Source organism: Nasonia vitripennis, chromosome 1, assembly GCF_009193385.2.
Source record: "Nasonia vitripennis strain AsymCx chromosome 1, Nvit_psr_1.1, whole genome shotgun sequence".
Taxonomy (NCBI): Eukaryota; Metazoa; Arthropoda; class Insecta; order Hymenoptera; family Pteromalidae; genus Nasonia; species Nasonia vitripennis.
This window is the reverse complement of record NC_045757.1, coordinates 32,188,893-32,215,494: the sequence shown is the minus strand read 5'-3', so window position 1 is coordinate 32,215,494 and position 26,602 is coordinate 32,188,893. Positions and strand designations below refer to the sequence as shown.

The 26,602-nt window shown below is 39.5% G+C and overlaps 3 protein-coding genes across 6 annotated transcripts; 2 read left to right on the top strand and 1 right to left on the bottom strand.

Moving 5' to 3' along the window:
* The first annotated feature begins 559 nt into the window (after positions 1 to 559).
* LOC103317860 (putative ankyrin repeat protein RF_0381) lies at positions 560 to 2,299 on the top strand. Its single transcript, XM_031921000.1, has one exon. It carries the CDS (start codon positions 560 to 562, stop codon positions 2,297 to 2,299), a length of 1,740 nt encoding a protein of 579 aa, XP_031776860.1.
* A 1,141-nt stretch (positions 2,300 to 3,440) lies between these two features.
* LOC100187598 (uncharacterized) lies at positions 3,441 to 13,190 on the bottom strand. Of its 4 annotated transcripts, none has more exons than XM_031933499.2 (2): positions 11,252 to 13,190; positions 3,441 to 4,136 (listed from the first exon to the last, which is right to left on the bottom strand). In XM_031933499.2, exon 2 carries the CDS (start codon positions 4,108 to 4,110, stop codon positions 3,838 to 3,840), a length of 273 nt encoding a protein of 90 aa, XP_031789359.1. In that variant the 5' UTR covers positions 4,111 to 4,136; positions 11,252 to 13,190; the 3' UTR covers positions 3,441 to 3,837. The 4 variants fall into 4 exon arrangements, with proteins under 4 accessions (XP_031789359.1, XP_031789358.1, XP_016844710.1 ...); XM_031933498.2 differs by lacking the exon at positions 11,252 to 13,190 and adding an exon at positions 4,902 to 7,184; XM_016989221.3 differs by lacking the exon at positions 11,252 to 13,190 and adding an exon at positions 4,649 to 4,856.
* On the top strand, positions 8,335 to 26,394 carry LOC100117874 (abhydrolase domain-containing protein 2). Its single transcript, XM_008216888.4, has 7 exons — positions 8,335 to 9,111; positions 22,185 to 22,357; positions 22,521 to 22,688; positions 23,015 to 23,201; positions 23,295 to 23,493; positions 23,574 to 23,724; positions 23,809 to 26,394. The coding sequence occupies exons 1-7, from the start codon at positions 8,957 to 8,959 to the stop codon at positions 23,976 to 23,978; spliced, it is 1,203 nt and encodes a 400-aa protein (XP_008215110.1). The 5' UTR covers positions 8,335 to 8,956; the 3' UTR covers positions 23,979 to 26,394.
* The last annotated feature ends 208 nt before the right edge of the window (positions 26,395 to 26,602 follow it).

Sequence of the window (26,602 nt, the reverse complement as noted above, 5' to 3'; positions counted from 1 at the left end):
CCCATATGGATGAATTGCATCTAGAATGCCCAGTTTCTCACCGACACGCAGGGGTTTTAGAGCTATTTCGGATGATTCTACCTGAAGTACTTACACCGGTCTCGGCCAATTTGACCGGCCAGCTTTGTCTCTCGGGCTTCGAGCGTAGCGTCTTCCTTCTCGTTCGGCTTGGGTCTAGGTATAAAAGCATAGGCGTTGGGCACATTGGCCGCCGAGCGGAGCGTTTACCCCGACAGATGTGCATTTATTGCTCTAAACAGTCTGCGCCAACGAGGAGTGTCACCATAAGCCTATCGTAAAGTTTTTTCTCTCGTGGTGCGTATACTATTTTTCGGCAAGCCAAGCGTAAGTGCGCACCTTAGCGCTCGCTATAATAGCTTGGGCTAGAGCGAAACCTGCAGTTGCGAGTTCTTCATCCGATTCGAGCTGCCGCACCGCCCCCTGAAAACGTAAAAGTAGGCGTATTTCTTCCCTCAAGCAGAAGAACTTTGGAGGGGATGCTGTAGGTGCTAATGTCTTCGGGCTATTGCAGTCTCGCGAGGGCGTCGCATCAGAGAGCATGTCGTCGGAAGCGAGCAACAGTTCTGTTTCAGCGTCATTCGTACAGCTCGATGATGCGAATCGCCAAACGGTGTACACCGGCATATTTTTGCGTCATGCCATCCAAACGCACCAATTCGATTTAGCGAAAAAACTCATCGCGTACGGTGCCGATGTGCGCGAGAAGACCACTTTAAACCAGACGGCATTGCATCTCGCCGTAACGAACACGAGCGATGTCGAAAAAACCGGCATCATACCCAACTACTTCGTTTACCTCGAAGAAAAGTTCGACAAGTTCATCGACTCTTTTAACTACGCCACTACGGCTAGGTGGGAGGAAGCGATCAGTCTAGCGTCTGACCAGCGGAAGACCTCTGATTTCGACAGTGCCGGCAGACTCAGCCTCGTGGAAATGCTGCTGACTTTTGGGGCCGACGTGAACAGCAAGGACCACAACGGCTGCTCGCCCATCCAGTGCGCCGTCTACACGGGCGACCTCGAGCTCGTGCAAACTCTGATCAAAGCCGGTGCCGACATCGAAAATCGCAACAGGATGGGCGTAACGCCGCTGTTCGACTCTATCTTGTACTGCAATATTGACATGGTCCGACTTCTGCTGAGCTACGGGGCCCGCGTCAACGCCGAAAGAATAGACGGCGAAACGCCCCTGCTCTGGGCCACTTTGCTCAACAGAAACAACAGCCACGCAGTCATCATCAGAGAGTTACTGAAGCATCCCGTGGATGTGAACAGCGAGTGCTTTGGCGTGACACCTTTTCATTGCATTCTCGCCTACGCCAACCTCGATTTGACGAGACAGTTCGTCGAGCTAAAAGCGGATGCGACGATAGTTGACGTATATCGAAGGACCTCTCTCTACTTCGCGGCTCCGAACGCAGACAAGGACGTTTTGAATTTAGTGCTGCAGATGAGCGACACAGAGATCGATCAGAAGTGCAACGTCTTGGGCTGCGCACCGCTGCACATAGCCGGCGGAACCTGCAGACCGGATAACGTTCAACTTCTCATCGAGTGGGGTGCCGACGTCAACGCTAAGGACGATGACTACTGGACGCCGTTATTTTTATGCGTCAACGATTCGCAATCGTCGATACTCCGGCCCGACTTCGCAGAGGACAGAAGGAAGACGATAAGTCTGCTGCTCGAGGGTGGTAGCGACGTTAACGCGAAGGCCATTGTGTATTGGGGGCAGTTGATGTTCGAGTCAACCGTTCTCGAGGAGGCGATCAGACGGGAAGATCTCGAAGCCAGCAAAATGATCGTCGAGCACGTCGCCGCGATCGAGGCTTCGACGAGCAAGCCAGTGTTCGGCGATTACAATCTAGCAGTGATCGATAAAAATTACGAGCTTAAGGGCTACTACAAGAAGTGCCAGGCCGAGCTGACGCTGATGAAAAATAGTAAAATTCAGAATACTTTAGTTACTTATTTCACTATTTTGACGACAAAATCGACTGATGTGCTCGCTCGGTATGCGAGAAATGACGATGTGGTAATAGCTTTAAAAAACAGCGAACGGATTAACGCGGCTTATCCGATTTACAGTTCGCGGTTGAGGGCGAAATTCGACGCGGGTGTGGTTCAGTGCAAGTTGTGCGAAGATGTATGCGCCGTTTTGAGTACGCTGTTTCAGTTCGTCGATCCGAGCAACCTGTGTTGTAGTTTTATTTCCAAATATTTAAGCACAGCTGATGCCAACTTTCTTGTCAAGAGTTTTAATGAGATTGGAAATTGACGATTTTTCTTGATAACCGAATGAGTTTTTTTTTATTGTAAATTGTGCGATGTACACATATATCATGTAAATTCAAGATAAAAATTTGTTTAATCTTAATTTTTTTAATTAGATTGGAAATTGATGATTTTTTTTATTAACCGAATGAGTTTTTTTTATTGTAAATTGGACGATGTACACACATATATTATGTAATTTCAAGATAAAAATTTGTTTAATCTTAATTTTTTTAATTAGATTGGAAATTGACGATTTTTTTTATTAATCGAATGAGTTTTTTTTATTGTAAATTGTACGATGTACACATATATTATGTAATTTCAAGATAAACATTTGTTTAATCTTAATTTTTTTAATTAGATTGGAAATTGACGATTTTTTTTATTAACCGAATGAGTTTTTTTTTATTGTAAATTGTGCGATGTACACATATATCATGTAAATTCAAGATAAAAATTTGTTTAATCTTAATTTTTTTAATTAGATTGGAAATTGACGATTTTTTTTATTAACCGAATGAGTTTTTTTTATTGTAAATTGTACTATGTACACATATATTATGTAATTTCAAGATACAAATTTGTTTAATCTTAATTTTTTTAATTATATTGGAAATTGACGATTTTTTTTATTAACCGAATGAGTTTTTTTTTATTGTAAATTGTACGATGTACACATATATTATGTAATTTCAAGATAAACATTTGTTTAATCTTATTTTTTTTAATTAGATTGGAAATTGACGATTTTTTTTATTAACCGAATGAGTTTTTTTTGTTGTAAATTGTACTATGTACACATATATTATGTAATTTCAGGATACAAATTTGTTTAATCTTAATTTTTTTAATTAGATTGGAAATTGACGATTTTTTTATTAACCGAATGAGTTTTTTTTGTTGTAAATTGTACTATGTACACATATATTATGTAATTTCAGGATACAAATTTGTTTAATCTTAATTTTTTTAATTAGATTGGAAATTGACGATTTTTTTATTAACCGAATGAGTTTTTTTTGTTGTAAATTGTACTATGTACACATATATTATGTAATTTCAGGATACAAATTTGTTTAATCTTATTTTTTTTTAATTAGATTGGAAATTGACGATTTTTTTTATTAACCGAATGAGTTTTTTTTATTGTAAATTGTACTATGTACACATATATTATGTAATTTCAAAATAAAAATTAGTTTAATCTTAATTTTTCATTTTGTGTAGTTTTATTCATTGTATAAAATTTTACCCTCTACTGTTGTTACAAAAAAACACTTCTATTTAACAATTGTTATTAACGTTGCATAACAATACTCGAATCCATAAACCAACTTAATCATCGATGAGTTAGAGTACATTATGCGTAACAGCAACAATGCTGAATAAAAATTAACAATGTTTTATAATTTTCGATCTAACTAGAGCCACTCATCAGTGGCGCTCATCAGCAATTCATTCTCTGTTCTCAATCATGAAATTTCTTAATACTCTATAATACACCTACAATTTAAAATGTATAGATACTCAAAACAGTCCTTATTTCTTTCCCTTCTTCTTCTTTTTCTGGGCCTCGGGCCAGGGAAAGCCTCTGCAGAACAGCACGTCCATGATGTTGTGGCAGGTATAGTAAGCGTTTTCCATTGCTTCCTCGTTGAACACGTCCATGGCGAACTTGGCCTTTCCTCCACTGCGTTTCGAGCCTTTTTTCGAGCCCTTGGACTTGCCCTTGCCACCGCTACCACCTCCGTTGCCATTGCCGTTTTTTCCGTTCTTCTTGCCGGTCGATTTTTTCCGGCCCTTGTCTGGCATTGTGATCTTTGGTATGTTTGGTTAGTCTGGAAAATTTAAAAAAAGAAAATTTTCGTTTAGCTGAAAATTATTTTTCGTGTAGTTTTTTTTTTTATATGTAAATTTAGGATCATAAATATATTGATGATTTATGAATAGTATATAGTAAACAGTGCAAAAAAATTTCGATTAATTTTTAAAGCAGAATTATGCCATTGATAACTTTCGCCACTCTTTACTTTAACGCTATCTTATCTATTTTTCTATACATAGTCCGCGACTCTGCGCTTCGTCTAGCACACTTGGCGTATTTCGTATCAATTTCAGCGATATAAAATTGCACTCTATTCACTACGCGTTATTAATACTTTCCTCTACTGTATCAAAGCATTATTTACTACTGAGCTTAATTCAAGGAAAAGAAAGAAAGATATTCTACTTTGAAATACTACTATTCTGCTCTAAACCCCGACCACAAAAAAACAATACTATATAACAAAACGTCGAGATAGTGCAACGTCAGGCACGAATAGAAAAAAATATCGTCTCTGGTATATACCTCGGTAAAATGCGGCAAACTTTCACGCGACTCTCTGGGATATAGCACGAGCACTTTCTTCGCAATAAATAATGGGAACTAACAAAATAGAGCCAAACGTACGCCCGGCCGACGACGCATATGCATAAAGCTCAAGGGGTACACATCGCAAGGGCGGCGCGTACGTCGCGAGGCACGAGTTGTTGAATCGATTAATGCCGCTTTTTCCCCTATTGTTGTGGATTTGAGTATAATATATGCTTCTTATGCTCACCGGTATGTGCGAGCGAAGTTTTGATGATGAATTGGCACGATTTGCACTGTCAAAACTTCATCGGCTTTTTCTCCTCAGCACCGGAATTAACGAGCTGTCCAAGGTATCCTCTTCTCCCCTTCTCCCTCTGCACTAGCAAAAACAACCGATCTTCGTTCTTCGTCAAAAAATCCAAAGCCGAAACGTGAGCGATATCGAACAAGTCGTCGAGTTTGTTCTTAAACTCGTACTCCCTGACCTCTTGCACAGGTAAGCGACTCCTCGATCTTTTGAGTTTCCTCTATCCTCGCGATGACAATTTGCCGATTTTGAATTCTCAAATCCGCAGCGTTCCAGAAAAGCGTGATTTTGTCGAAAACGCGATTCCAGCTCTGGGAGGCGGCTTTTTCTAGAATTCTCCGGTGGTGGAAAAAACACTGCAGCACTTGCCGGTTGGAAGGTAACTTTCGCCCGCGAATCTCGGGCTTCGTTATCGAGCCTATCAGTCACATCGAGGTGTCCGATAATCCTAGCTCGAAAGCTCTGCCGATATTTCGGTCTTTCAGCGGACCGTGTCTCAAACGCATTTTTGGAGGAACCGATGACAAGGGAGACTGACACGTGATGGCAGAGTCTAGGCTGGGGTAAAGAATAGTTCCGGGTACATACCGATCGTCGCCGAATTATATGATTTTGGAAAATCCCTGCCTCGCTCCAATACGCGCTGGGGACAATGTGACTGCTTGTTCGTCGCAGCTTTACGACTGTTTTATGGTTGTGTCTCTTGTAGATCTTTCTTCGGGGGCCCGTCGATCGGTTATGTTTGTCGGGAAAGAGGGTGTGTCTGTAGGGCAGAGTAAAACAATGTTCTCATTGGTGGGATTAGGCGAACCTTAAAAAAAAAATCGGCTATTTGAATGCGATCCCAAGCAATATAATATGGTACTGTACGTCGTCGAAAGATCAGGGTCGTTGGGCTCTTTTTGTGGGAGTTTGACGGTCGAGACGTAATAGTTACAGGCAGTTATTTATATATGGCAGAAATTAGGACGAATGCTTAGCCTTAAATTGGATAATATACCTATAACATTAGGATTTTTTAAAATTTGTATACTGAACACATTGAATTCACCTTAGTAACGAACAAAGATAGTAAAAATAAATTCTTCACTTTGATGTATGGACACCAGATTATTCCCTTAGTCTAGAAAAAAAACTGATAAGCCGCGTCGAAACATTGCTCAATAGTTCTGATAAATTAATTTCGCATCCGCCAAGGAAGAAAGTTCCCGAATAGCTCGTCTAACACTCGGTGGCTTCAGAATATGTATAGTCAGTTTTAGGTCGGCCGTTATTTTTAGGGCTACTCGAAACTTCGTGAACTTTTCCATTGTGCATGCGCGACGAGCGTTTTTCATGCAAGAATCGATTTTAAACTCGCGACAGAGAGAGAGAGAGAGAGAGAGAGTATATAATAAAATTTTCTTCTTCTCCCGGCTTCTATATACCTTTTGAAAAATTCCAGCCTCGTTTATTTCCCGAGCGACGGAAAATTCCGAAAAGTCAACCAATATAAAACGTTTCACGACGTCGAGTGTAATCGGGCTTGACTTATTCCTAAAAACATATGCATCCAGGGTAACGTCCCGTCCATCAAGCGCGCGAACTTTCAAAAGCGCTTAAACGCTGAAAGGCCTATATAACTTTATGTGAACGCGAACAATATAAAAGTGCATCTTAAAAGTATTCCCGAGAGAGTAAAAGCGTTCAATCGCGCGCTCCGAATCCCTAACCCGCGACGTCGTAATTTGCAACGCAAAGCGATGCTAATGCATGCATATCGCGTCGATCGCCAATTTGTCAAACGGAAACAATTTGCGAGTTTCACCTTTGTGCGATGTATACAAGTATACCGTGTGTGTGTGTGTTCCGGCAATATATGTGCGCGGCTTTCGAGCGTTTACGCGAATGCAGCTACTGTGCTTTTTACAGCTTTGCGCGCGTTAAATCTCGCGGGTTTATGAGAGGATGAGTTCAGGTACACAGGGATATCACGTACGAGAAGTGAAGCAGGTCAGTCGAGCGGAGGATCTAAAAATTTAAAATATACGCGAGACGTTGATGTTTATTGTTGTGGTTGAGATATTTTAATTGGAGGCGAGCTATAGCGTACTGTGTGTTATGGTTGCGTTTGCTACTGTTTTTTAAAAAATTTTACTGCACTCTCGTTTTGCTTTGTAAATATAACTGCGATGTGCGCTTTACAAAATGTTTTGAATTTTTATCGGGGTACTGAATCTATTTGTTATCGCCAATTTGCAGAAATTCAATTGTATTTGAAAAATGTAAAAATGCAATTTTTGGTTTGAACATCAATACAGGCTTTTATTTATTTATCAAAATTTTAATCCTTGATATTTATTCGTTACTTCAATTCGTATGTATTTTTGTCAATAAATTTTCATAAACATCGTTTTTGGTTTATGTTCAATAGCTTACGAATGATCTTGACTATAATACGGAAAAAACCGCCGCCAAGTCATAGGCACTCCCATAGCTTCCTGAAATCGGTTTCTGTAAATGTTTACGGAAATATAAAAAACTACTATCACAAAGTTTTTCCTAAGAGAAAACAAAATGCATTTTGGAAATATACAACAAATGATTATCCAATAAATTTTTTGAACACTGAAAAAGTTGTCATCAAAGAACGCCTACACCTGCCACGCTTTTTGTTATTAATGGAGCTTTACCTAAGAGTTCAAAAACAAAACTTTGGGAAGTCCGAGCGAAAGTACGCCCGGTGAATATAAATTCCCCTAAGGATCTGGGCTTTGCCGGACTTGTTTAGAACCGTGTTTACCGTAGTACACTTATAAAAACATGTTTATTTGCAAACTGAGTGCATAATTTTATTTTACTATTTTATTATTAATTATAAATACATCCATTTTTATCATATAATTATAATAGTAGCTTTTGTTATAAATATTGTTGTAATTTTAAAAAACAATATGCAAAGAGATTTATTGTATTTTCGCACTGTATCATATTTAATATTATTTACTACTATACAAGTGTTGCAAGTCACATCAATCGTAACAAAACGATGTTTCTCTAATCTGTAAACCACTTCCTATTCGATCCTAATCTCTAAGCGCAATTAAACAAGCATCAACATTATACAAACTATCGTCCCGTTCGATAAATCAACACTCAGAAAACGAATTATCGATGAACAACGCAAAATATAGTGTACAAACTGCAACCCTTTGCACAAAAAAAAAAATTTTTTTTTCTAAAACACTTTCCCAAAATTAAGTGCTCACCCAATCCAATAACCCTTCCGCGCAGCCCTATAATACTTCCCAAAAAGCCTGCAGTCCACCCGAGCGAAACTTTCGCGAAGCGCCCGCACCTATTTCGCTCGCGCTTGCGTCCTAGCCTCTAGCATACACGTACACTACCACCGCAATATAATACACACTCTACATTCACCGACGCTCGCGCATCGACTGTAAAAAGCGAGCGGAGTGGAGTCTGGGATCAGTCAGTCGAGCGACGAGCGCCGAGGAGCGAGCTTCGTAAAAGTGCGGCTCTCGACGCTACGTCTCACCGTTCGATTATACATTGTTCGCGAAAAAAAAAAACGAACTGTTCGTCTCGACAGTCAATGATTTCGTAGTAAACCATATTTGTCGAAGGTATATACGGAGAAGTAGATCATCTGTGTTCATCGTGAGGACAACGACGCGGCGAATCATAACCTCAAAACCAACGTCTCTCTATCCCTGGAGCAAGTGTGATATATAGAGGAGAAATTCTCCAGCATCCGCAACTACTAGTCATCTCCCGACTGCGATAGTCCGTAGGAGTATACAACGCGTCGGAAGAGGAGGAAGGACGAAGCCAATTGTGTGTATAATACCGCCGCGCCCTTGCGACCGCGCGGGGGAGGCTCTATGGGGCGAGACGAGAAATCGTCGGCTTGAGAGCTAGCGAGAGAGAGAGAGAGAAAGAGAGAGGTAGATACAGAAAACTCGTCGGTGCATCAGAGAACTCGAAAACAAGCCAAGATGTCGACTGCACTGCTGGCCCTCTTCGCCGTGATCCTCTGCATCCTCTTCAGGATCCTGAACGTCAACAGTGCGCCGCAGAAGCCGGTGCTCATCTGCAAGGACCAAAACTTCCTCACCACCGTTCTCAAGATCGCACCCGTCATCTCGGAGCCGTAAGTTTTATTTTTTTCAAATAGCTCTCTGGTTCTTTGGATCAATAATCCAGTACGAAAAAGATCGAACATTTCGGAGGCAAAACAACGACTGTCGAGAGGTTAGGGTAAATATAGTCTGTAAACTTTCACTGTGGTACATAGAGCCGTGTGTGTACACCTATATGTGTAGCGTGTGTAGGCTTCGATCGATGCGAGAGCTCTCCTCGCGCGTCTCGAAGTTTCTCAAAGGCCTTTTCAACGACTGAGCCGTTGAAAATAGATTCTTTTTTCCGAGTGCGAACAAAAGTGCGCGATTTATTATATTCGTACGAGAGCCGACCGCGTAGTGTTTTTTTTCAAACGTCCGATTAGTCTAGCCCTATGCAAAAAATACAGAACGCGCGGAATGGAGAGCTATGAGTATGCGCAGCGGTTCTTGGAAAAAGTGCAAAACAAACATTATACTTACGGGCTCGCGCGCGATTTTAATTAAAGAAATTACTTAACTTTCCCCTATCTTTGCGGCTTCGAGACTGTTCTCGCTCTTGAGATAGTACGTATCCTGTATAACGTGTGCATTGTGCTCGTGTAATATTTACGATTTTGGTTTTTTCTCTCTTACTCTCTCTTTCGAATTTTTTACAGTCATTTTTTAGCGAGAATTTATTTTTTGAAGCGATGCGATCTAATTTTGCGGATTTCTCGGTATACACAGACGCGCCGATGACTCAAAACGTTAACAGCTTGAAATTATCTCCATTGTTATTATTTCTCTGCATATTATCGATCGATGTTATTAGTCATACTTTGGAATACAGCTAGAGGAAGGTTTCCACTTGTATAAATACACGCTTTTAGATTCAAATCAAATTATCTGAATAGTTTATTTTTGCATTGGTCGTAATTTTACACAAGCTTATCCGATAAAACACAGCGGTGGGAAAATCGAGATAACCCGCCGCGAAATCAATAACGCACATACTATTGCGCACAAGACATAGATGACATTATTGACAATCAATACGTAATAGCAACAATGTCGGGTGTATTCATTAGTCAACATATTCCGGTGCATTTGATGAATATTTAAATATCGTCTCGAAGATTCTCGGAATTTCACTACATGTATGTACCTATAGTATATACCTATATGCGATACGCGAGGAGGAGGAAGTATCCTTGACACGTTCGGATGTGCAGCGCATCCGTCGTAACGCGTGGGTACTTTATTCTCGAGCGTTATGTCGACGCGTTACGAAGTATACCTAATAATATTATCTCACGACTTTTTCCCTTTTAATCAGATTTGCTATAACCGCACACTTGATATTCATAATGACGCAGTAAAACGAGAGCGAGTGCTATGCATATGTGTACTCTGTGCACACAAGCGTCTGAGAGCTTCGTAATTCAATTAACGCACTACGATACAGCCGATTCTATTTTAAAACACCAAAACAACTAGGCGAGCCGAGAGTGCTAAAGTTCCGATTGGAGGAAAAATGTCACTCTTTGTCGCTATAATATTGCGATGAAAAATTGCTCGTTTATACCGTTGTAAAGACGGTAGTTAGACAGAGCAAAGCCTCGGGTCTATACAATCGATACGTTTGCCTTTCTAATTTGAGGCAGTAATTTTGTGAATGAGATCGACTTAATTCTTCCTTTCACTAATACCGAGAGTGCTCGAAGACATTAACCTTTGCAATTAAAGAAACGTCCACTGCTTGAATGAATGATCCTCGAACACAGCACTGATGCGGGCCTCGTTGGAGTCGGGGTGGAAAAAGAATTTGCTATTATTTTTTTGTTCTCATGAATAATTTGCAACGTCGTTTTTCATAATTGTTTGTGTTCGATATAATTTCTTAACTAAAGTATCAATGATTGAATTTTTTAAGATAAGTTTCTTTGGTACATTCAGTCATTCAAAGCTTTCAGAGGGTTGTCAGCTCGGAAAACTCTCGAAACGCACTTATCTCGCACAAAATCAGCAAAAATCAGCCTCTCGAGACACATCAGCCATTATCTTTTCAGTGTCCGATATCCACTCCCCGCAAATACCTGCCCTTGGAAAAGTCTTCCGCGTAACGATCGATGTCTGCATAGAAATCATTCTGATGGAGAAAAAAAATTGCGTGGGCGCGAACATGCATACCTGTAGTCTATATATTCCTCTCGGCGGTTAATTTCCTCTCGAGTTGCCATCCGTTGACGAAAGGAAAGTTCGATCGGAGAGTATGTGTCGCACGTATAGGCACGTTCTGTGTATACAGTGTATAATATAACGGTTCAATGCACTGCTCACCGTAGAAATTTTGCGAAAGAAGCAGCCGATGCTTTGAGGTTAGGTTAGCCACTTGGAAGTGGGATGGGATCGTACGATCGCATAGCTCTCTCTGGCTTTTTACGGATGTTTTGCTGAAAAATTAACGGGACTGCTGACTTGTCGCTGTTTAGTCGCGTGGATTTCTGCGAGTCTTCGTGCCGAGGCTTGTTATTCTTATGATTATGCAAAAAATGTGTTTTTTTCGCCGGAGAATTCTATAAAATTAATAACTTTAATCAGGTAAATTCAATACTTGGCTTTTGTGTCTGTGTGCTACGTTTCGTTATTGAAGAATTTAATTAAAACAGCTTTCGTTATTAAATTTGCATACAATATACGAACCTTTATTATTAATTGCTTTATTAAAAGCAGCAGCCGGAAGTTTGCAAACGACGTAATAAACATAACGAGCTTTATATCGCATTCCTTTTGCATTTTCACGAATTGATTTTTACATTTTACATGCACACGTCATACACTATAAAAGAATGCAAATTAATGCGCCAATCATTCTCCCCGTATCTCGTCTAACACTATAACGAACGATGAATACAGCCCATTATAAAGTTATACTCTGACAAAAATAATAGCATACGCGAATCGTTAAGCAAAAAAAAAAAAAATCCGATCGATATTCCGCGCGTTTGGCTCAGTTATCTTGGAATGTTAGATAACCATTAAAATTCGCCTTAGTCAACAAACAGAAATTTGCGTATGTTGAAAGGAGGTTAACGCTTCGAGACGTCGGGGTCGTTTTTTTGTATAACGATTGTTTTGACTGTGAGTCTTGAGAGAAGAGATATCGTTGCGCTCGACGACGATAATGCGATGATTAAATAACATTTATATGCATTAGACACAATCGATCAATTGTGCGCGGCTCTTGTTCCGTGTTACGAGGACAAGCCCTAATTATCAAACTTGTTCTTTCTCTCTTTGCAAATGTCGATGTAATTGCAGCTTCACGTGTCTAATACGCAAATGTCGACTGTGCGAAGACACACATAACTTGCATGAGCATATGGAAATTATTGTGGCTGCGCTCGAAGAGCCTTTCTTTTATTTGCAATAACGAGTTTACCGTGTTTCTTGCCTTTAAAATTGACTTTACGAATAACCACTACTTTTTAAGCAAAGTTAGGTAACTCGCCACTTGAAAGTAAATGTGCTCGTAATGAAGTGTTATATTACTCATTGATTAGCCAATACCTTAATTAATCGCCGATTCTCACGATACAAGCGAGTCAAGCAACAATAGATTACACACATGGTAATTCCAGCGAATTTTCGTAGTATGTTAATATACTTTGACAAATTTCTTCGATGCAAATTCGCATCCATCAATTATTGGCTCAAAAGAAGAAGACATACGCCATATTCGTGATTTATTTCCGCCGGTATACACACACACAATAATACACTTGTTCATATATATCGTTTGTAAAGCTCGTATAATGTATTTTGTCTCACGTTCCGCTGTCAATACAATCGATAAAACGATACTGTCACTCTACAACACACTCGATATTTCACAAGACAGTACATGCAGCGATATACTCGGCTTAAGTGTCCAACGCAATTCCAAGCGGTCAATAAAAAAAATTGGCATGATTTTCGTTGACGCATGGCGTGTTTCCCAGTGCAACACTTCCTAGACGCGTTTCTAATATTTCCGAATCGCAATCTGAGCTTAACCAATTTAAATTCGTGTTGCAAAACCGCGAATTCCGGCAACTCCTCCACGCGCGAAAAATTCCGCCGACCAAAACAAAAACATGCGCAGGGGGGGGGGGAGGCCACCACATCAGGCGATAATAAAAATTCGGCAGGCGTGCCGAGAAGAGCTCAGCTTGGCCCGTGCTCCGACTGTATATATTACATTAGATCATCAACCCGAATCCCACAACGGCTTCCTCTCTCAAGGCGAGAATTCGCTCGACTCTATATGTCACGCGATTGGCCGCGTGCTTGTCGCTTCTTAATTGCATGTGAGTCACGCGTGATGTCTGCTCTGTTTGAACGAGAAAGGAACGCGCGCATTTTTTTTTGTTCTCGAAACGTTCTCGAAAGAGTTTTTTTTCTGTATACGACTAACAGGTGGATTCTTATCGGCTGAGAGAGAGAGAGAGAGAGAGAGAGAGAGAGAGAGAGAGAGAAGATAAGGGAAGTGTTTGGATAGTCGACGATGTTTTTGGCCACGTGGAGGAAGTGCTTTGGACGGAGGGAGTTTTTTGATTTATGTGGGTTTAAGGATTACTTATTGTAGGACTTTTCAAGTGCTTAATCTTCTCGACTTGCATGTGTCAGAAAAAACATCTTGCTAGAAATAGGTATAGCTTTCGATATGGCAATAACTTTTCATTTATCGGAAAAAAATTCATCATATTATACTTCTTTCGAAAGAATATCAAAAGTTCTCGAAAAGTTTTATAACGTCGTAATCGCATTCCATTTCGCGACAAGCTTGAAACTCTAATTTTAACTTTGAAAAAACTTTTGCTACAGATCTAATAACTGTCTTCTGGAGTATTATCAAAGCTGCATACATTATTCAATTTAACGCAAGTAAACATGTTGGCTGTACTAACACACTATACCCGATGAGCAGCCGGTAATATAAGTTTTTGGAAAGCCCCAAAAAAATAAACTAGTTGCCAACACGCCTTAGTGAGTCACAAAGCCAGTGAGTTCTCGGTATTTTCTACATACAACCTTAAACTCTTCTGCTTTGAGAACAAACTCGCGGCCGGAGAATGCATGACACGTATGCGAAACGTGCTGCGAGCTTTTTCTATTTATACTTTGTGTCCGCATCGCATCAGGATCGTCTCTTTATCAATTTTTCTGCGGTCGCTGTTATGCCTCGTAAAAATGTTATATCAATTTCAAACCTATCAGAAAAAAAATCCACTATATCGTCCAGAGTAAAGTTCAACCCTCAATAAACCAGCGAGCGAATAGAAGTTCCTTCCCGAGAACTGTATAATATAAGCGAAGGTCTCGCAATTAAAGCATCGACCCGTAAGAAAAAGGACTTTTCCGAGTAATCTCTGGCGTAGGCGGTCGAGTAAGCAGAAAACTCCCGATCGTGGGCGTGCGAAGACGACACGCTGCGCAGATTTCGACCGCACTGCCTATATCACTATATACGAGGCATAAAATCGTTGGAAAGAAAGCAGGGAAACGAATGCATGCACTTCCTAGCTCTTAGAGGACGATGAAAGCTCTTCGCGCGCGACACAATCGACGGAAGAGAGGCCGTTCGACGTGTGTGCATGCGTGACAAATCGCTGTTAAGTGTATACACTATACATATACGTACGAGACTGTAATCGATCCGTTCCTTGGAATCCTTTCGTTTTTTTTTTCGTGGGATCGTTTCCGTGACGCATCAGGTGTTCCGCGTGCATAATTCTGGACGATGCGTTATGCAGATTTGCTTGTACTTTTAGAGAGGAAGTCGTTTTGCTGAAGAGTCCGGTGAAATGGTTGCGCTGATGATTGACGAGTTCATTGCGAAAATATAAATTTATATGCATTTTATTTTAAACGAAAAAAAAGAGAATACGAGAAAAAATGTAAGGCTGATAATGTATTATATACAGAGCTGCAAAAATGACATGCGTGTTTGGCTCAACGAGGGAAATATAGATTTTTACATGACTCACTGATAACGTGACGTAATGCGCTTCACAGAGGTGACAAAATAATCTTTTCAGTATGTACAGTTCTTTGTTTTTTTTTAATATACGCACGACTTGTGCAATTTTAGAAATAAATTGGTAATAGTAAGCATTGCCATTTCGACGAACTTAAATTGGAAGTCTGCAAGTATTCTCATATGGAAACATAGTATTTTGTATCGAGGTCGTATGCTTGTACTGTAACGAATTTTCCAAAATTCTTATGCAACGCTGTACCCTTATCTTGTTTTACAGAAATCTGGTCGCATTCGTAATTTAGCTACTGTTTCATGAGCATTGTATAAGATCCGGTCACATAAATAAATTAATCTTCAAAATAATTATAGCAATACATTTGCGGTAAAAGTTTTAGAATTTATGTTTGTTCAATCGTGAGTCGTATACAAATAATCGATATACTTTCGATGCGATGACTAATATCTGTAGTGAGATCTTTATTTCTGTCGTAGAGATGTCATGCATTAGTCATCATATTGTTCTAAAGGATGCTAGTTACCAATCGCGTAGTTGCTTTCCGTTAAATTCATATTGAAAGCTTAGTAGCTCAAATTCAAAATAAAACATGCCTGTTTGATATTAAAGTGTCTTCTGAGTATATGAAATCATTTGACGATCTTGAACTTGTTCGTTATGATAGCATGCAAGCTTCATTCAAATCTAATATTAACGATGGCTACGCAATCAAGTACTTGAAAGAAAACACACGTAACTACCTAATAGGTGTGCGTTTTCGAGCATTCATCCTACTAGTGTGTACATTATACTGATACCAGCGGGATCATCAGTGATCAATTTTTTTCAAAATAATAGTCGGATAACGAGAAGATCATGCGATGCATTATACACGAAGCTCGCTGAAAGTCGTTCTCAAAGCAGAAGTTCAGCTTCGGAGAGTTATAAACTCGATGATTGTAGATAATCTAGTTCTAATTGGTTCTCATCATAACAAACTTCAAATGTATCGGCTCAAATACACAAAGTATTTTGATTTTAGAACACAACTGCAACAGTAGTCCAGATTTTTATTTTATTCTACGCCAAAAACGATCAAAATTTAATGGTAACTTTTCGATCGAGCATCTAAAACTGCAAGCTAGAAAATTCCTTAGGGAATTGCTGACAGGTTTAGGTCACGGAATAATCGGCGCGTTAACGAGATTTCTAGAGTACTGTCATACCCACCTTCAAAAGACCTCGGGCGACGTTTCCTTCCTCCTCCGCCCAGATGACAATCTCTTCTCTACCCTATATAGATACAGTCACTCTCAGAACGACGCAATCGATTCACCTATACAGTAGCGGACATCGTGTCCTACGCGTAAGGAACTTTCCATCTCCGTATAATCGCGCTGAATACAGATCTTCCGATTTTTTGGCAAATACGTAGTTGCTAATCTTGACGCAGTTTGCAATATCTTACGGATTAGCATTTTTCTGCCGTTTCGGTGCATAACCTGGTGTTCTTATGAAGGATCATTTTTCTTCATCGACTTTTACGAGCAGTAACTCGATGTACATATGTATATCGAGATCGATCGGGGGTTGAAGAGACACGGAGAGATGCTCGAAGGAGATTTGAAAGGGGTTCTAAATTTATCCGGTTGCGCGATATTCGTGGACGAAAATCCGATCGTTGCTCGGGATGGATCGCTATTTCTGCACCACAGTGATGACCTAAATTTTCCCTTTAAATTATTCCTAACTTTTTATTCTTGGAGCACGTTTGTAAACGTCGGCAAACGTCAAGGATGTATGTTGTTTTCTACTTTTGCGAATTATTTTATCGCTAATAGGCACCTGATTATTTAACCAGTATACAACTTCGTAGAAACTATTGAACTTAATGACACGAAGTATCAAGATAAATAATATTTTGTCATTAAACAAAGTTAAGAGAATTTGCACACTGATAACAAAAATTCTTCGATTTATACGAAAAAAAAAACAGAAAGAAAGTGGATCAGCGACAAAAGCGAATTGTTCCGAGAGCTTTCGCGCAGAGAGCTCTCCGTCAATAAAAAAAAAATTCCTCTTCAAAACAATATTTTCCTATGGACTTTCTCTCGATTCAATAGAGCCATCAAAACAACGTCGAAGAGCCCTGTCTGTGATTTTTTCGCGTGAATAACGCGTAGTACGCGTCTTTTGCGTATACCTGTGGTCACAGTTAGGGTCAGTGGAGCAGACTGCACATTGTAACGAAATTTTATTAAAAGTCGTAGAAATATCTCAATTGACATTTTACAAGAGACAGATAGAACGTGGTCATGCCGTAATTGCTTCAACCGTACATCTCTGTGTACCACGCGAATTTTCACTTGCGCATGACTCGACGGCTACCACTGAAACGTTAGAGTATAACTGTGGACCACTTCGATGGCAAAGTCCTTGGTTCAGAGTCGTACACTAGTTTAACTTTAGCGGTAACTATAAACTCGCTGGAACTTTCTTGTAAAATATAAAGTTTTGATAGCTCTGCTCTCTGGTAATAAAATTTGACTATTTCAAAATTCGAACGCTAACTGTTATACGTTAGGATATTTTCGTATATTTGGATGGGATGTTTTTCACCGCAGGAATAACGTCTAAATAGCCTATTTCGATTTAAATGCCAACGAAATGAGGAGCTAATAATAAACACGCAAGGCAGTCCTTGAGGGAGATGGTTTCTGGATCAGGTATTTTTGATAAAAGATCCTGATTACAGAGCGACTCATTAGCTAGCTTGGACGGTCTAATTTTAGACTACCTTGCAAATTATTCCGTTGAAAATAGAATTAGCTGCTGATACGAGCAGCTGTTTTGCATAACGATAACAAGTGGCCATTTTTCCAGGATCATGCAGTACTCTTAATTGGATTGTTATGTGCGGTTAACAAGCAAATAATTAAGTTACTTTGATGAAAAGCTTCTGCATAGTTGGTGGATAAACAATTATATCACACTTTGTTCGACTATAATACATGGAAGCTTTGAAAAATGTCCGATGTTATTTTCTGATCTGGACATGGAAAGTGTAGAGACGCGCGAGGTCGCGCATCAAGGATAATGCTCATTGTTCCGGCTTTTTACGTAAAGCCGATAGTTTTTCTTTGCCGAAACTGAGGACAATTTAAGCGTGATTTATGATGTCAAACTAAATGAAGGTTTTAATTGCGTGTTCGAAAAGTGAAAATTAGAGACCACTGTGACGTCTCTCGGGGTTTTCTGACGATTCAATAAAATGCATTATATTATGAAAACATAACAATATTCAATTTTATCATTAAATTATTAAAATCGGCTATTAATACAACGACACGCTACTCGCAACGACGAAATTCGAGGAACGCTGGGTTTCGTAAAAATAATAATCGAGCGCATAATTCGAATAACTTTCAGCGATTTATAACTGCGCGACGCGAGCGCGGAAGGAACAGAATCTGTGTCACTCGGAGTCACTGCCCTCACATGACAATTTAATTTAGCGCTAATCCCCCTCCTCTCACCACGTACCGAGAAAATGCACCGAGTTGGCGAAAAATGTGCTGCTATGCTCTATAAAGCTGCGATCGGATGGATTAGGACATTTTAACCGAGAGAGCATTTTTGGAATTGCTTTTTTAGCGGTCAGCTTCTGAAGACCGGAAGTCAGGCAAATGTCAGCGCCGTTGGCACTTTAAAAACTCGATTTTATAATTTTGATGTATAAGACTTTACATTCTTCACGAGTATATTATTTGCGCATTATTCTGTGTAAAACAATGATTACACAGCGTTGCCCGAAATAATTGTCATTCAAATGATAATGTGCTCTCATTATACAATAAGCACATCCGGAAGCCTATGTATAACATACTTGTACGTGCATTGTTCACGCCAATCTTCACAACGCGATTATCATACGTTACATTATTGCAAACAACAAAGTGTGTCCAAAAAAATAATTTCTCTATACTTCAATCAACCGCTGATGAAACTTTCTCATGCAGCTTCGAGAAAACCCATAGCAATTACGCTCGACACATTCCTCATATCCGCACGCGAAATCGGGAAAGCGATGATCAATCTCGTCCCAGAATTTTTAGCATCGGTCCACAGCATACTCCTCTATGATGTATACTACACACTAGAAAGGCTCGTCTCTCGGCTCTACGCGAGGTACCGTTAACCCGAAAATTTCATCTCGTCCCGATGTAACCTGCTACAGCCTTGATCTGTCGGAGAAAGAAACGCTCTTGCAGTTCCAGATTTTCTAACGGCCGTGTTGTACAGTCGACACGGTCACATACTCGCCTGAATATCAGGTGATCGGTTCGTCGACCCGGCCGTCTCGACGAAAAAAAAAGTAAAATTTACTCGGTGAAAGTAAAAATCTTCGCGATCGTCCCGTTTTTACAAGGTGCTATGACGCGTGTTTTAAAATTTGTATACTGAGAGAAAAGAAACATTGCAACAAACATATTTGTGTTAACATAGGCATGTTTGATTTGATCCAATAATACGTATGTTAATAGTTAACATATGGCTGCCCTTTACGATTTTTCATAGACTTTATGAAGTAATCAGATAAAATTAATCAGATAAAAATTATTAGAAAACACACTTGTATGAATTTTATTAATGCTGAGTAATTTTACAGTGATATAATATAAAAATTCTGCACGCAACACTACGCACGATAGCCATGAAATTCATATGTTAACTATTAACATACAGATATTTCCTGCAATATTTTGTATGTATACTATAGAAATCTATAGCATATATACAAACTGTTTTTGTTTCGTATAGAATATTTGTAAGATGTACACGAATATATTAGCAATCATTGCTCCTAACGTGTGTACATGTTTACGGCAATGATATCTTTCTCTCAGTGTATCTGATTCTCCGAGTCAGCCGCCGCGTGTGCGAGGTTTCATTTTGTTTGGCGAGAGGAGGATTTTTTCTGCGTGCGGTGGAAGGAATTGATTGAACGACGGCTTAGTGTTTAGTTGAGATGTGATTGATGCTTGGGTGATGGATGTACTCCTGAGATTACCGTTATGTGCGTAGCTGAGGACTCTATTTGTAATTGTATACTGTCTCTGTGAATTATAATGTTTGGCGCTGAAATAGGATCCTCTTGATTCAAGGAATCGTGCGATTTATGTGCAAATTTAAAACAAGTTACATTACCAATAGAATATAAATGAAACTCAATCATATAAAAACCTCTAGTATACCACACTGCGCATTACAATTCATATGAAAGACCCCGCGAAATCATTAATTATGCCATCCAGCAAATTCGCTTTCTATAAGGGGATGTATAAACCACGTGATTGATGTTATGGTGATGCGAATGCCTAACGCTCGAATGAAAGCGAGAATCCTCCTTTTTCATATTCGGCACTTTCTCCCTCCATTCCGCAAAAAAATTTGTCGTTTTCGTTCTCTACTCTCGTACTTTTTTCTGGCGTATGCTGTTCCACAATAACTTTCAGCGCGTGATCTCTTTCTACAAAAAAAATTATGGATTTGCGTGGATTCGGCATGAATATGCGAACCTGTTCTTGTTGATGTATGCGAGTACAAGTTCAATGATGATGAGATTTACGTTGTCGATTGATATAAATACTCAATTGAGATCTTGTGCCTATTAAATAAAAAATATATATATTCGTCTGTATAATTCATTCATTCACTGCAGCTAGAAGCTGCTTAACATCTCTCTCACTGAGTACGATCGTGCCATTTTTAGATCGGAAAAGTTTCCTTCCAAGAGCGCAGCAAGTAAAACAAAGGGTCCTCATCGGAAATTTCCCCGAAACTCCTGACGTACTTACCCTTCACCGACATGCAAAAAACCGGACGACCCCTTCTTCGCCCACGACCTACTCTCCTCTCCTCCAGTAGTCTATTCAACGCAACCACCGCCCATGACTCCAAAATCACCCCTCATTAGTCGGAATACCGTCTTCTCGCTGTTTAGAAAAAAAGAAGCACATCGAGTAAATTCTACACGCCGGCACTTGTGTATTCCTATGTTTAATGCAAAAGCGTATACACACCTTATAGGTATGCGTCGTATGTATAGGTACGTCGATACAGAAGCCGTGGCGCCGGGCGTATACACAGCGAGATCGATCCAGCCGACCTAGACCTTGAACGCGTATATGTATGCATGCGCGTGCGGCATTCGAATTTTTATTTATTTATTTTTTTTTTTCGATTACGGCGATGGTGATTGAGTTTTGCTGTAATTGTCGTATAGGTATGGGGTGCGACGATATATCCGAGTGATAAGGCTTTTTATTTTTATGTCTGCTGATATTTTATTGAAAGATTAATTGAACTATGATTCAAACTTTGATTGACGTACGCACATGAATATCGAATGATTATAATTCACATAAAATATATTGTGTCTTATCATTTGAATTTACTCCCCGCTCATAACGCGTGATTCAATATAATCAACTTTTCATTATGATGGACAGTTTGCACGTGTGCTTTCATTTATGGTTTCGCGGTCGTCGTATAAAAGTCATAAATTCCTCTTGCTGGCATAAATAAACATTTCAGGATTTTATCGCGAAATGGAACATCGTTTTCACATATCAGCCTTGAACTGCATCGCGTGATTAAAATAATATGGATTCTAATTCAATGTGTATAATATGTGGATTAATTAAAATTGACTCGTTTTTCTCACGGCTGTTTTCAACTGGAGATCGTTATCTGCTGCCTGGAAAGGGGTGCGCTATAATGTCATCTGAAACTTTCTGGAGATCCGAAGAAATCAAGTGTAGAATGCAAAAAAGCAAGCGAAGAGACTAGGACACCGTTTGCGTCAGAACTGCACATTTCACGTGTCTTTTTCTCTCCTACTCGTTTTACTCCTTTCAAGTAGATTATACATTCTAGACGCATATATAGTGATACGAATATTCTGAGAAACCCAGTATCATCGATATTTTTTTCTCAGATAACGCCTTTTTTTAGCCAGATTAGCCTGCCAATATATCTATATTCGTTATTGCTATGTATAAAAATAAAAATCAAATTATACAAGTATAAATTGTTCGTTTCAGATACAAACCGACGAGATTATGGGGATTCAGCGGACACGTGCAGACAATTGTCCACAGTATAATTGGCAGAGTGCGATGCCCATGGCCTATCGGCGAGCGCGTCTACATCGGACTTCCCGACGACACGACGCTCACCTACGATCTCTACCAGCCGTTGACCAACGGACATGAAGGTAATTGCCTCGAATCGTATAAGAAAAAAAAGTAACACAATCCGTTAGATCTCCACATCAGACATCGCAGTGGAAAGTTACTCTCCGCAATTTTCATAACAAATGTGGGCCACGATGCATCGTTATTTTATTCCACTAACCAGCGGCCTGTTTAAAATTTCAGATGACGTGACGATAGCCATTTGTCCCGGAATCGGAAACAGCTCGGAGAGCGTCTACATCAGGACGTTCGTGCACTTCGTTCAATGCCACGGATACAGGTGCGCCGTACTCAATCACGTGGGCGCCTTGTCCAGCGTCCAAGTTACCTCGCCCAGGATCTTCACGTATGGTCAGTAAATTTCGACTTCGTATATTTGACCTTTTTTCGGGTCTCCCTCGAGCGACTTCCTTATTACGCTATACACACACATACACACCAGTGGTGTGACGGTTTTGTAAATATCAGGTGCGAGGCGGTAGCCGTACGTGACTAATTTTTAATCAGCTGCTTATGCGCAGAATTAATTATTATTAGTCGAATTTCCTTTCCCGAAACGCGTCCTCGAGATAAGGTCACGTAATTCGCGTTTGTTTGAGGAAGTGGAGAGACATATTAGGGTGATGATGAATATTTTGCGCTTGCGGAATTAATAATTTTTATAAACTTTGTTCCAGGCCACACCGACGACTACCACACGATGCTGAAAAATTTACTGGAAAAACACCCGAGCACAAAGATAGTCTGCATTGGGTTCAGCCTTGGCGGTAATTTAGTGACCAAATACATGGGCGAACAGGGAACCAATAAGCTGTCCAACATTATTGGAGGCATCTCCATCTGCCAAGGCTACAATGCTATTGAGTAAGTCGATCGATCTCCTCGAGTATTTGTCTTCTAAATTGCAATTCTAGTTGCATTTGCGCGATTACTTATTCTAAAACTTGATTCTTGCAGAGGCACAAATTTTCTGCTCAACTGGACGAACTTCCGCCGGTTCTACCTCTACGTCATGACGGAATCTGTGAAGAACATTATTTTGAGGCACAAAAACGTATTGCTGTCGGAGGAGGTGAAGCAACGGCACAATCTTAACGAGAAGGACATCGTGTCCGCGGCTACTTTGCCCGAATTGGACGAAGCCTATACGAGAAGGGTAAATGTGACTTTTTTTCTCAGTCAGTGCGTATGATACTCATTGTTCTATTTTCGCTAACGATTCGTTTGCCTGTGCAGGTACACAACTTTAGATCCGTAAAGGAGCTCTACAAGTGGAGTAGCTCCGCATATTATCTGGATAACATCTCGACGCCTATGGTCTTTGTCAACGCACTGGACGATCCTATTGTTCCTGAATCGCTGCTAAAGCCTATCAAGGAATTTGCTGGTAAATACTTCATGAAAATTGATTCGTCCTTCGCTACATTGCGCATCGAGAGATCAGTGTATTAATTGAAATTCTCTGTTTCAGCTAACAAACCGCACAGTTTGTACATCGAGTTGGCTCACGGCGGCCACCTGGGCTTCTACGAGGGCGGCCTCCTCTACCCCAACCCGATAACTTGGCTAGATCGCACTCTTGTCTCTCTCGTCGGTTCTCTGACGCTCGCCGCGTCCGACCGCGCTCTCAAGGCCTTCTAGACACGACGTCGAAGTCAACTTCATAGTTATCTGCGGTGGACTGGTCAAGGCTACACGATGAGGGAGAAAACGAAGGAGCCACGCAAAAGTCTCACTTTGAAGCGAATGTGTGGAAAGAACCGAGTGTACAAAGCCTTTGAATTGAGAATTGAGTATTTGCCATGTTTTTGTACGTTTTATGCGTGGTCAGATTTTTAGAGTAATTTTCTGGATCGGCGCAAGATGAGCGTGGAGGGAGGGAGAGTCTGATATGCATATATACGATAGTATAATAAGTAAGAGTTTGCGCTAGCTCGCTCTATGTAAATCGTGTGTGTTTTCTCAGTGTTTTAACGAAGTTCGGAAGAGACGGCGCCGAGAAAAGGAAAAATCAGATGAGAGGGGGCTTTCTTTCGAGTTCGAGTGCTTGACGTCGCGTTAAAAGTTGTAGTACGTCAATTATTTCGTTAGCGTAACGCTGTAACGGACGTTTGTACTTTGTCACGGTTGAATTTTATAGAGATTGTGACAGGTTTTTAACGTGACTGTATCAAATTGAGAATTTTATTCAAGGCATATAATAACGATGCTTTATCCACCCGGAAGAAAATTATGCATAATTGTAGATCGTAGTGGGATCGAGAAGCAATACAAAGTGCATTTGATTCCCTCGTTCCTGAAGAAAATTTTTAAACGATTTGTCAACCACTTGAGGAGAATGTTGTGCATCGACGATATATGATTATGAGTAATTTTCGTCGATCTGGGAAAGATTATTTTTGAATTTACTGATGTGATTGCGATCCCGTTCGCGCACTAATAAGAGCACTGGATAATGTCTCCGACGCAATGTTATAATACCATGTGTGTTTACACGTGCAGTTTCCTCGATGTTGAATTGTAGTCATATAAGCCGATGGATTATTCCTGAACCATTCCCCGTGGTGCTTCTCTGATTATTAGATTTTAGGATGACCGAGTGATCCATCGATAATTATTAATAAATTTAGGCGGATCGAAAAAAGATCAAAATTTTACGATTCATCATCATCGTTAACTGAAATCTGATTGGTATTTAATAGAAGTCTGATGTAAAAGTGCTACAAATTATACAAAATTGAATATGCTTTTAAACATTTATGGTACGTTTGATAGAGTTCAGGTTCGTGAGAAAAGTTACGGTGAAAAAGTTATTTTAAATCTGAATTTTCTTTCAGAGTCACTTGTCAAATAATGCTTTACAATTGAGAGTGCCTACAGCAGTATGAAAATCACAAATTTTTGCTATAATTTTACTCACGCACCAAGAAAAAGTCATCCTGAAGATTTTTCGTCGTTCCGTCGAGAAACAAAAAAAGTTCACTCAGGGTACTTTGTAACTATATCGATTAAATTATTTGTTGACTAGAAGTATATATTTTTCCACGCTGCGAGAAGTAATATTAAGGAGTGGAGTGAAGCCTGTGGCTAAACGTACACTTTTTAAATGTACTTATATTGCTCATACGCGATGGACAGTATTAAGAAAGCAGAGTCTGGAGTAGAATACATTCATTAATAACATATTTATATTCATAAATCACTATTTATATGACGTTGTTAAAAATTATTATATTCAAAATTTATTTAATAACGCGTTTTATTTATGCAAAGGAATCGTATGAGATAAAAATATTCTCTCTATAGCTAACAAAGTCATTATGAATCGATCGCTGTCCGACTCTGTTTTCTTAAGTACTATGTAGCACAACAAAGAACCTTATTTTTTGCAAAGGTTTTTTTAATTTCGCAGCGATGGTAACGCAGTTTTATGCGTGCAAGAGAGTATAACTCGTTGTTGATCGCTCAGATTTGCACTTTATTACACGAGAGCACAGATACTTTTCGTGATTTTTTCTTTGTAAATCGATAATAGTGAGAATCTGAAGATTTTCACGTTCGCGGTAGCATTTTTTTTGTCAATGAAAGAGAAAAGTGGAACCAAAGGTTTTATAAAAGCCCTATATTCTGAACACTAAATATTATTTATATATAAATATATATTTATACGTTTATTGTAAAAAGTTAGATAAATTTTATATTGTTTAATCTTTTCGATAAGAAAAATTTTAGATAGACACGACGGCGAATTTTATTTGATTTGTAAGCATCAGCTACATGAACTAAACATGTGAAAATTTCAACGATCAACTGTGTTACACGAACGTACAAACAAAAGTTGATACATACATAAAATGTCAATTAAGTTTGTCGACTCTTACAACTCTTAGCAACATATACACCGTGTTTTGGATTGGAGTTTAAATTTGGATTTTGACTCACGGTTCGATTCGTTAAGACGTTCGAAGTTTCATACGTAGCAAAACAGTGTTGTTTGTATTATCAGTCATTCACAAATATTTTTACGCAAATAAAAAAGAAACGATGGTGAAGAAAATGTATTATTTGTCATTGTCTAATCCTTGTAATTCATATATTATACAATATATTCCTTTATTGGAACGACAACACTTGAATATAAAACAGCTATTCATTGAACTGAATACAAATATTTTCTTATACTTGATACTTTTAAAATTGAAATTAACGTCGCTAGAAAGTCATTTTAGAGATAGTGATAGTGAAAGTCGTTGGAAATGAAAGAT